Source organism: Oreochromis niloticus, linkage group LG5, assembly GCF_001858045.2.
Source record: "Oreochromis niloticus isolate F11D_XX linkage group LG5, O_niloticus_UMD_NMBU, whole genome shotgun sequence".
NCBI lineage: Eukaryota > Metazoa > Chordata > Actinopteri > Cichliformes > Cichlidae > Oreochromis > Oreochromis niloticus.
In genome coordinates this window covers 5,382,317-5,393,833 of record NC_031970.2, presented here as the reverse complement: position 1 = coordinate 5,393,833, position 11,517 = coordinate 5,382,317, and the positions used below count along the sequence as shown (strand labels likewise).

The 11,517-nt window shown below is 38.3% G+C and overlaps 2 protein-coding genes across 3 annotated transcripts; both read right to left on the bottom strand.

The window, feature by feature from the left end:
• Positions 1-1,693: 1,693 nt before the first annotated feature.
• Positions 1,694-4,240, bottom strand: LOC102082092 (protein shisa-4-like). Its single transcript, XM_005456412.3, has 5 exons — positions 4,132-4,240; positions 3,810-3,963; positions 3,572-3,729; positions 3,096-3,194; positions 1,694-2,283 (listed from the first exon to the last, which is right to left on the bottom strand). Exons 1-5 carry the CDS (start codon positions 4,196-4,198, stop codon positions 2,108-2,110), a joined length of 654 nt encoding a protein of 217 aa, XP_005456469.2. The 5' UTR covers positions 4,199-4,240; the 3' UTR covers positions 1,694-2,107.
• Positions 4,241-6,825: 2,585 nt separating this feature from the next.
• Positions 6,826-10,242, bottom strand: LOC102082209 (protein shisa-5-like). Of its 2 annotated transcripts, XM_005456413.4 has the most exons (5): positions 10,026-10,223; positions 9,723-9,876; positions 9,499-9,641; positions 9,068-9,175; positions 6,826-7,764 (listed from the first exon to the last, which is right to left on the bottom strand). In XM_005456413.4, the coding sequence occupies exons 1-5, from the start codon at positions 10,099-10,101 to the stop codon at positions 7,625-7,627; spliced, it is 621 nt and encodes a 206-aa protein (XP_005456470.1). In that variant the 5' UTR covers positions 10,102-10,223; the 3' UTR covers positions 6,826-7,624. The 2 variants fall into 2 exon arrangements, with proteins under 2 accessions (XP_005456470.1, XP_019214920.1); XM_019359375.2 differs by lacking the exon at positions 9,499-9,641 and having other exon boundaries at positions 10,026-10,242.
• Positions 10,243-11,517: the final 1,275 nt, after the last annotated feature.

Here is an 11,517-nt window from a genome sequence, read left to right as displayed (position 1 = left end):
GTGTGTGTGTGTGTGTGTGTGTGTGTGTGTGTGTGTGTGTGTGTGTGTGTGTTGCATTTGCAGTGATAAAAAAACAGCTGGATTGCAACAATATTTTATTAATGTTTTATTGAAGGGAATAGAAGAAATTACATAGATTGAATTGAATAGAATTGAAGAGTATGAGTTGCCTTAGATTTGTTATATACGTGCAGTATATCTGAGTTTTACCATCATTATATACTTCTGGCTAGTACGGTGCTGGACTAGCTTTTGCCTTAAGAACTACCATAACTCTTCATGGCATAGATTTAAAAAGTACTGGAGACTCAGGTCCGTATTGACATGACAGAATCACAGAGTTGAGTTGCTGCAGATTTGTGTTCATCCATGATGTAAATCTTCCACCACTTCCCAAAGGTGCTCTGTTGGATTTAGACCTGGTGGCTGTGGAGACCATTCATATTTAAGAAACCAGTTTTGCATGATGTGAGTTTTGTTACATGGTACATTGTTTTGTTTGAAGCAACTATCAGAAGATGCTAAATGCATTGTTGGAGCAATGTGATTAGCTAATTAGATATTTCCATTCATGAGCTGTCGAACCGGTGTACCTGGCTCATTAAAAGGGTTATATATGTTTTGTGCTTTTTACAGTGGTTTTGTAAAGGTGATTTTTACACAAAGACAAGCAGAGACGATAATAATAGTTATAATAACTCTTCAGAAATGAATTGAATTTGTATGCTTTTGTACAAGCTTGATTTTTAATCACATCTTTAGTGTTGAATAGATGTGTACACTCTCATCCAGGAGGTTATATTATTATAATAGGTTATATTATTATTATTACATATAATATATGTATTACTGCTTCTGTATGAGCCACAGTTCACTAACAGTCACGGCAGTAAAAGCACCAGCAAGAAAAATCTAATTTACACCAGATGTAAAATTGAGACATAAATGTTTGGCTCAGCTCTAGAATAACGAACAACAAAAAATCTACTGAATGTGAAAAAGTATCTGAGCAAAGGTCCCAGACAGAGCTAATACAGAAATAACACCAGTGCAAAGTTCATTCCCAGAATTCCCTTATCTGGATTCACTTACCCAATCAGGCTAAGTGGTCACAGCGAGCTTGTAATCAACTTGCCAGTGTTTAATTTATGTTACCACAGTTGTGTCTGTACAGAGAGAGGTCGACTCTCTCACTGCAAACATCATCCCATGTAAAATCTCAGCTGTACATTGCTCGACATGGATGACGCTGTGAATCAGTTGAATGCTGATCTGTTGACAGAAAAACGAGCAACAGCAGAATTCACCATTTATAGGAGAAATAAAAAATACTGCATGAAAAGTAAAGAGACTGAATACTTCTCATTAGTTTTAACTTTTGGTTTCACTTCAGCTCTTCTCCACAGCTGACGGTCCAACAACAACACAAGCAAAAGTAACCCACAGACTAGTTGTACTACATATCATTGACACCGCGCCCGTGTGACAGCAGATGCTCTCTAGAGATAGACGAGTTGTCTGAAGCTGCCACAGACTGCCAACCGTCCTCTCGTTATTTCACCTAACCAATTAGTCCCATTTGTCAGGTGCAGTTTTATGGACAAGAACAACCTGTTAGACCCATTAAAAAATGTAAATGTTATATTTTCTTCATTTACTGCTAAATGAACCACACAAAAACCAGTGTCCATAATTTACATTGTAAATGGAATATTTATTAAAGCATCTGGACAGAGAAAAACATGTAGCTCAATCACAACACATCACAATATAATATACAGAAGTTGTTTTTTTTATTATATCTTTCACAGTAAATCATAAAAACCCATTTAAACTAAAACAAAACTAAATAAAACTAATCAAAAGACCTCAGACTGTACATCTACCAGTCACCACTTCAACATTGCTTCCCCGGATAAATAGCAATACATGCAAAGAGGACATGACTTTGTAAGCAGCTGTTAATTTGTTCACAATGATTATCTGCTCATGGTGAGGTATTATACTCTCTTACGAACTCTACCCTCTTAGCATTAGCACAGTCACCCGTAAATATTTCTGAACTCTGTGTTATTGTGTATCTTAGGCATGAACATGAAGTCCCTTTTTAGACGTATATAGATGAGTTCTTTTTGATCTTAGCCTTTTTTACAGATTTTGGCCTATGACAAGGTTCAAGCTCCTCCAGCTCAAACTCCTCTGGCTTATCTGAATGTACTGCTGCTGCAGAAGGCTGGCTGACCCGTTGAAAGAAGTGCATTGGCTGTGATTGTGTGAATGGAACTGAAAAGACAAATAAGCAATATATTGTTTGTATTTACTAAGTATGCCTTTAATTGTAAAGAACAAAGGAAGTAAACAAATTTACTGAATATACTTTAAGTCTGAAATATGCTACATAATAAAAAAAAAATGGGACTGGTCCCCAAAAGTCCTCACGCCCACTGGATTTTGGTGTAGGTCCATGACAAAGGCCTTTAGTGAACAGAAATAGGGTTTCTTGTTTGAGCTTTCTATCAGTCTTGATCAAATTAAAAGTGTATTACCCTCTGACTTGTCTTTTTAAAAGCATCATTACTTTGACATAATGGTAAGAAAAACCACTGCTGTGTTACAGTTTAGTCTCACTGGAGTAAAATTCATTCATTCTCAAACAATCTGATTTGGACTGCCTGCAGTCACTTTAGTGTGAAGCTCTGTGTATACAGAGTTGATTATATATAGATTTGTGATTTTCACAGATTTATCACAGTTAATCACCACATTATCAGATTACAGGTTATTGGCAATTTGACCCCCTTTTACCGACAGCTAGTTTACAGACTTCACTTCTTATTGCCCTTTTATTGTTGCCTTCACACACCGAAGTTACTTTTAAGATGTGATCCCCGTCATGGAAGCAAATCACCAGTTCTTTGTACATGATTGTAATAATTTTGGTTTCCCTTGGTGTGACTATATCAATAATGGAAATCAGATGCCATCAAATATGTGTTAAAATCAAAAACAGATTATTAGCTTGCTAACAATTTCTCTCAATGAGACTCCAAAACGTTTGAGCTGACGTAGTTATTAAATGTAATGAAAAAACTTACCACTTTCCTGGTAGGAGGGTGGTGGAGTTGTGGGCATGGGTGTGGCTGCTGGTACAGGCTGATAGACCGTGTTAACTACAGTGGTGGAATTTACCACAGCTAGAGAAAGCGAAAGATTTCATTTAGTTTGAAAATGAAAGCAAATTTTGATGTTCCCGTCATTACAACTGAACTTTTAAATCAAAAGTTTAAAGACGATGGGGATAAAAAATCTGTTTGTGTCTTACTATGTACGTAATATGCACAAACTGTAAAACTGACAATTTTGCAGTTTCATGAGCTTTTGTGTATCAGATTATTTCTTGCTTTCAACAATTTCTCATGACTCCTTTAAGCCACCATCCCAATTGGGAAGAGCTCTAACACATAAAGCTCATCAAACAGCCATTTTCCATTGTAAGAATTAAACATAATTTCAAACCAGATGCTTCTGGATAATATGCCAGTGTGGCTGCTTGCAGCTGTTGCAAACTTACTGATCATTTCTCGACTGGGATTTTTCTTTTTGGATGTCCTGCAGCAGGAGCAGCAACCAGTCACACAGCAGATTATGAGACCCGTGCATGCGAGAATAGGAACAGGAACCCCTATTCCTACATACACTACATGACTGCTTCTTTTCACTCGAGCAGACCTGCAAATACAAAAAAAAGCTGTAGTTTGTACTCATTTCTGGAGCATTGAGGGGGGAAAACGCTAAAATGAAGAGCACACCTTCTGAAACAGAGTTCCTGTTTTTTCTCAGTTAAGCTGTACTTTATGTCACTGCAGCAGTATTTTGTCCTGCAGTCGCCACAGCAGTACTTTTCACATTCCTGAGTATCATGGAAGACACCGTTCGTGTCCCAGTAACTGTGGCAGTGATCAGCTGTAAGACACACATGTTGAAGCAAAGTGAAAGTGAGAGATTAAAGCTGCAGTGCATTACAGATCCCGCAGACAGATATTGTGCAAAGATACTAATAGACAATTAAGATGACTTAGCTTGATATTTTATTTTCACTTTGTTATTTTAAATATTAAAAATAAAACTCACCCCATACAGCCGGGACCACGACCACACACAAAACACACACGAGACTGGACAAGATACTCGAAGGCATAGCTGATGTGATGCAGTGTAAGGGGAAATGAACCTGACTGTGGAGTGATGACTGGTTATAGGGCTCTGTGTATGTCCTACCAGTACATGAGTAACCCAACAACATTCCTTACTTCACATCTCACTAGCTCGGCTTACATCCTCATTTTAGGTTTGACAGCGTTCTAGTAGGTAAAGGTGAATGCTTGGACATGAATTGAGCTGCGGTTTGGGGAAGGCCTTGAAGGGGACTGGCGAGGACTCGTGGGCCTGGCTGATCGCCATGTACTAAATAGGAGTGAAGAAGTTAAAGAAATGAAAAGAGGAGGGAGGGGCACGTAAACGAGAATGAACAGCTTGCAGAACTGGGGGAACATAGATGAGAACTGGAAGGAGCGTGTTTGGAGGCGTAGTCCTGCTCTTGAAATTCTGATACATAACTGCCAAAAATACCTCGATACTCAACATTTCCTAAAACATTAGGGTGCTGTAATTGTTGCTGGAGCTTTGTCCTTCTCAGATTTTAAGACTCCATCTACATTGGAAGTAAGTGAAATTGTACCAGAAACATCTACTCAGGTTAGTCTAGCACCTACACGTTTTCATTACAGAGCCATCCTGCTGCAGTCTGTGCAGAGGTTTGGCATCATCTTTCTGAAATAAGAAAGTCCTTCCCCGTAAAGGAAGTAATCTCAGTCATTTAAATTGCATTTAAGCCTGTAGAAAGTGATGGCATTGAATTGTTGAATTTTGACTTGTATGTCAGATCAAACCAAATGTAATCAAATGTGTTTAGTAGCAGCAGTTTGTAGAAGTGTTCCATAGCACATTGGTCTGTCACATATTGAATCCCTCCTCGTCTTTACTCTTGAAAGAGTCAGCCTCTCTGTGATGTTTTTGTGAAGAGAAAAGAGGGAAGAGAGCACAAAACACAAATGCTGGACCTCAACAATTTTAAAGCAGTGTGGGATCATCCAGAGAGAAAACAGGATAAAAGGCAGCCAATATCGGAGGTCCTTCGGAGTCTGCTGGACTCTGTTGAGGACATTCTATGACACTGTGGTAGCAGCCGCCGTTTTCTATGCAGTGGCCTGCTGGGGAAGCAGATGCATGGACAGGAGCAGGATTGACAAACTGGTGCGGAGGTCTAGCTCTGTGCTGGGATGTCTTCTGGAGTCTGTGGAGGTGGTGGGCGAGAGAAGGATGTTAGTATAGCTGAATTCCATCATGCACAACCCACATCACTCTGCATGAGTCTGAGTGTGCTGAGCAGCTCCTTTAGTCAGAGACTGAAACACCCTCGCTGTAGGAAGGAGCACAGTTAAACTCTAAAACTTCTCAATCATGATGTCATGAGTCACTTGGACATTATGGACATCCACAGTTACCACTCCATGCATAATGCACCTTACATATGTATGGACGTGTATATGTGTATGTATACGTATGTTAGTGAGTATGGTCTATGTGTATTTCTACATGTGTGCATTTACACATCTATACTTATAGATACTTATAGATATCTCTTACTTACATAGTAATAGTAGCACTAGTAGAATAGTTGAAATTTATTTCTTGCATATTTGCACAATCCTCTATCTATAAGACATTCTGGGTATGCGTGTTATAGAACCTCAGCTACTGTTGTATATATTGCATTGTATTATATATCTTATTATGTTCTAGTCGTCTTATCTTATATCCATTGTAGAAACTGTGGAAGAGTGTCTTAAAGAGTATATCCCTATCCCATCAATATTTTAAAAAAAACCCAAAAAACTTACTTCCCATGTTCCTGGCGAAATATAAAAAATTCGGTTTGGCTCAACGCAGCACTGCACATTTGAAATCAGCTGTGTGTGGCATGCTGCAATACTTTTATTATTTTACATACAAAATATAAATTGGGCAGCGGCGACCTCTGCTGGCAGGTTTCACTTGTGACTTGTGTAGTATTTTGTTTTGTTTCATTTATTTTATTTTTGTATTAAATTTTATTAAATTTATTTTTTGTTTCTTTCAACAGCACTGTTCACTGCGTTTCAAGACAAGATACAGCATAATAAAATAAAGATATCCAGCTGGTAGGGATGTGGTCATACAAACACCATCTGCAGTGAACACAACACAGGACAACAAAGGCTCCTGTTCAGTTTTAAAGTGCTCCTGAAATAAACAAATGAGTCAAACTGTCCAATGCTGTGCTTTCATACACATGAAATATGTTATTAATGATTTACTTAGGCTTGTTTATAAAGAATATATTAAAGTGGAATAATGCTATTTAAATAAAGTGTTAACTAATACATTTCTTAATAGCATGTAGTTATAGTTCTAGGATTTTTGTTTTGATAAGTATGAATCATGTTAATGGTGTTTCATCACAAATTCAGTAGCACAACTTGATCCTCATCAGTGTTGTTGAATGTGAGATTTGTAATTACTACAGAGGGACAGTTGCCTACATAAACACAGACACTGTGGCCACGATTAAGGTAGAAATGGTTTCATTTGATTCTTCTTTTTATTTGAGTTGAAATGTGTGTTTTGGTATCTGTTTGATTAAAAAATTCATCATTGAGTCGTGTAAAAAGTTAAAGAAATTAACATTACTGATGCAAAATTTCAAAAAGCAACAACACAAACATGTTCAGAAATTAGGAACACTTATTTAATTGTGTGAATGGTGATTGAGAGCTCTCGTCATGTAAACACAACGTAATCCACAGATTTGACATGTCTTTGAGAGCCAAGGTTCAATTAGGGACCAGATACAAAAACACTGTATTTTTCCAAGAAAACTAAATACAAAAGCATACAAAGGTATACACATTAATTTCTAAACATCTTTAAATTGCATACTTTGTTTCTAAGTTCAATCTTTTTTATTTATTTATTTGGATGAAAGCTAAGGACAGATTTAAACATGGGGTTCCACCCAACTTAGAAGTGATTACCTTAGTGTCAGTCCAGCATATTAATCCAGAAAATAATATTATCACACATTTGGCGACCTCAGCACTGCAACAACACACACACACACACACACACACACACACACACACACACACACACACACACACACACACACACACACACACACAAAATCTACTGAAGGTCAAAAGTAATGGAAGCTCTGTAAGTTCCGAGCAAACGACCCGCCCGAAGGCCATACAGGAACAACACAAAGCAGCTGTCAGTACACACAATAGGCAGGGCTGCCATTTGTAGCAACCACAAATACCTCCAAAAAAAAGAGAGAAAAAAAAGTTACCTAAAAAATATATTTTAAACAAGAAAACTCAGTTAGTTCCAATCTACCTTATCATACTTAACATGGTTTACAATATTGTTTTGGATAGGCATACACAGCATTGTTTATACATTCATCCCTGAGTCTTTAAAAGCTGTAGTGTGGCATAGCAACAGTCTGGTAAGCTGTATACATTCAAGGATTTGGATTATGAGAAGGGTTGTACGGTGCTGGCTGAGGGTCCGATGAATATGGTGGCGGAGCAGTAGCCTGGCTTGGAGGTTGCAGAGGGTACATCGGCTCCCCGGTGAGCAGCACTGGGTGAGTAGGATTGGCTGAAAAGACAAAAGAAACAGATTTTCTATGTTTATATTGTTATTGATCAAATTATTCTTTCTGACTCATTAGGCTATATGAACATTTTAATAGTAAATGGTATGAAGAGTCAACAAATTTAATAATTTTCTTTATAACTGTGTATTGATCCAAGTAACAGAACAATGAAACGTGCTGTCTATTAGATCAAATGGAGCATCAGCTCCCTCTTGTTCTTAAATGAAAATTAGTCAGACATCGTGTGAAGTAGCAACACTTTTATGTTAGTGCCAATCAGATGATGCTGTCAGATTTACACTCACTGACCACTTTATTAGGTACACCTGTTCAACTGGTGACTACTGCAAATCTGTAATCAGCCAATCACATGGCAGCAACTCAACGTGTTTAAGCACGCCGTATTTCAGAAACTACTGATCTGCTGGGACCATCTCTAGTGTTTACAGAGAATGGTGGGAAAAGAGAAAATATCCAGTGAGGAACAGTTCTTTAGGAGAAGGACCGGAGTGCTTTGAGCTGACAGGAAGGAAACAATAGCTGAAATAACCAGTTGTTACAACCAAGGACGTCTCTGAATGCACAGCATGTTGGAACCTTGAAGCAGATAAGTGACTGCAGCAGAAGACCACACCACTCGTCTTGGCTAAGGAAAGGAAATGTTGACTACATTTCAAAACTGAACAACAGAAGCTTGGAAAATCGTTGTCTGGTCTGATATGTTTCAATTTCTACTGTGACATTAAGATCAGAATTTCATGTGAACAACATGACAGCTTGGATCCATCCTGCCTTATCTACAGTTCAGACTGCTGATGGTGGTGTAATAGTGTGCAGGATATTTTCCTGGTACACTTTGGGCACCTAAGCATAAATTCATTATCAGTTAAATGTCGGAACCCATGTAACTGCTGACTATGTCAATTCCTTTACGACCTCAGTGTGCCCATCTTCTGATGGCTCCTTCCAGCATGAAAACATCCGCTATCACATGCTCACATCATCTCAAACTGGTTCCTTCAACATTATAGTGAGTTCACTGTTCTCATATTGGGATGGTGTCATGTGAATATGGACCAAAATCTCTGAGGGATGTTAGCAGCACCTTTTTGAATGCAGCACAGACTGCAAAGGGGGTTCAAACTCGTACCAGCAAGGCAACTTGAGTGTACATTAAATCACAGCACAAACACAAATACATCAACACCTGGGTGTCATCAGAGAAGCTTGCTGCTAACTTTAAAAACTGGAAAAGTTGTCGGTTGACATATTTATTATGTTTTAAAATAGAATGAAACAACTTACTACTTTCTTGGTAGGAGGGTGGTGGAGCTGTGGGCATGGGCGGGCCTGAAGGCACAGCCTGGTAGCCTGGGTGGGGCGGCTGCTGAGGTGTGTTGGAATTTATCACAACTGGAAAAAGTCAAAGATTTACTTCAGCTTGAAAATAAGTTTAAAGACATCTGGGAAAAACTCCCATCTTTTCTAATCTTTTCAAAAAATCCAACATTAAAAATGACAGATTGCTGTTTTATTGTTCATGCATCAGACTGTTTCTTGTTCCCAAAACTTCCCAAAAATCCCACCTTATCAACTGAGAAGGTGTCTGGCACAAAAAATCTCACAAAACAGACAGTACATGTCTATAAGAAGTAAAACTCATTTCAAACAAGAAACACCTGGATACTATGCTGACTTAGTTACAGTGTCACTGCTTGTAACTGTGACCAACTTACTTATCTGTCTTTCAGTCGGCCTTTTTCGACATTTCATGTAGCAAAGGCAGCAAGGAGCCAAACAGCAGATTATGAGAACCACACACAGCAGAAGAATTAAACTCCCTACGGCGATTCCCACAATCAGACCAATTTGGCTTGTACTGCAATTAAAATAATGAAAGAAAGCTTTAATTTCTACTCACATTTGCATCACGAAAAAAAGGTTAAATACAAGACCACACCTTGCCAAACTTCCAGAACAGGATTCCTGATTTAGCTGCTTGGGCTTATCCTTGCAGCAGTATCTTAGATTGCATGTGCCACAGCAGTACTTGTTGCATTTTTCAGCATCATGTGTGACACCGTACGTATCCACAAAGCTAAGGCACGACTCGTCTGTAAGACATGAACGAGGGTAAAGTGAAGAGAGGGTAAGAGTTGAACCAAAGCTCTGGTAGACAGATACTGTAGTGACGGCAGACAGAAGCCAAACACACCGATGAGATCTCAGACCTGATGAAATAAATATCATAATAAAAACTCACCTGATTCCGCTGGGACCAAAAACACACACAAAAGACACACGAGACAAGGTAAGACACTCGAAACTGTAAGAGACATGATGTCGTGTAAAAGGAAATGAGCTTGACTTACAGGGACGACTCTTCCTACTTGTGTCTGTCACACCCTGTAAAAGGTAACCCAACAACATTCCTTCAATAGCATACATGACTTTGCTTTAGATGATCGACAGAATGCAACTACTTGCAAATAAACCCTTTGAAAACAGTACAAAGTGTATTAATCAAAGGTTAATCCTTACAGTTAGATTTTTTTATTTTTTATCTTTTGTAATCTCTTGCCAGCAGTTTTTACGTTTTTGGGAACTAAAGCAGTCATATACTGAACTTCTGAAATCAAAACAGTTTTTTGGGGTCATATTTTTTGTTTCAAATAAGTGAAAAGTTTTCCTCGGGTGGCAGATGTGAACAATCGAGACCACAAGCTAAAATGCATCAGTCAAGCAGAAAGTTTCACTTTAGCTTTTATTACATGTGTTTTTAGTACAGAGCCATCCTTTTGCACTATGTGCCTGTTTGACACTGATTTGCTGAGATAAGAAACACCTTCCCTGATAAGGAAGTAATCTCAGTAGCCATTAATGATGCATTTACAGATGTGCAAGAATTGCTTATTTCATCCCAGATGTTTTGTTTTGATGCATGCTCAATCATCCAGATAGTTAAATCCCCAAAGGTTGATTCTGTTCATCTGGACGTAGCGTTTTCAGTGGGAGAAACGTTTCATCCCTCATCCCAGTGACTTCTTCAGTCTCAGCTGACTGCAGGTTTCTCCAATCTTGTAAACAGTACATTTGCACAATGACTGAAAGCAGCCCACTGAAAGAACAATGGGCTTTTAATTAAAACAGCATCAAATCCTAAATAAGTCAATACATAAATTATTATAAATTATTCTATTATCTTTACTCCTTTACACCACAATATTACCGACTGCTACTATGCCATATAACATATAACCATATACAATATAAGACTTTGAAATCAAACCAGATTTACGTCATTAAACCATCTAAAATCTAGAAAATAAAACAAATTCCTGAAGACTCAGAACAAAGCCAAGTCTCACATTATCAGTTTATATGTGAGTTTCTGTTGTTGCACATCGTGTGAATGCAGTACTTTTAAGCAGCTCCACCCAAACGTCCTCTGAACCATTTACTGTTTGGTTTTTTTTATCTTGTCTCCACCCAGTCTCTGCTGATTGGGCTGGTTACACTTGTGCTCTTAGATCAAATCCTTGTACATCCCCCCCATCCCCTTACTCCCACCAACCACACACATAAACACCATTATTAAATGTATGCCAAAATGTATTTTTGAATGTTCCACTTTATGAAAACTAGTTTAGCAGGTGCTAAAACAAGGACTGGCTCGTGAAGCCTTAAATCCACATCATAACTCTGTTATGTTGCTTGGCCTGTTTTCTATGATAAGCTCAGATGCAGAGCACAGG

Bases quoted from the DNA above. Each gene is read 5' to 3' on its own strand.
- LOC102082209 (XM_005456413.4), bottom strand. From the start codon at position 10,101: ATGTCTCTTACAGTTTCGAGTGTCTTACCTTGTCTCGTGTGTCTTTTG. The intron at 9,642-9,722 runs GTGTGGTCTTGT...TTTTAATTGCAG, and splicing joins TGTTCTGGAAGTTTGGCAAG to TACAAGCCAAATTGGTCTGA. The intron at 9,176-9,498 runs GTAAGTTGGTCA...GACTTTTTCCAG, and splicing joins GCCGACTGAAAGACAGATAA to TTGTGATAAATTCCAACACA.
- LOC102082092 (XM_005456412.3), bottom strand. From the start codon at position 4,198: ATGCCTTCGAGTATCTTGTCCAGTCTCGTGTGTGTTTTGTGTGTGGTC. The intron at 3,730-3,809 runs GTGTGCTCTTCA...TTGTATTTGCAG, and splicing joins CAGGAACTCTGTTTCAGAAG to GTCTGCTCGAGTGAAAAGAA. The intron at 3,195-3,571 runs GTAAGTTTGCAA...CGCTTTCTCTAG, and splicing joins TCCCAGTCGAGAAATGATCA to CTGTGGTAAATTCCACCACT.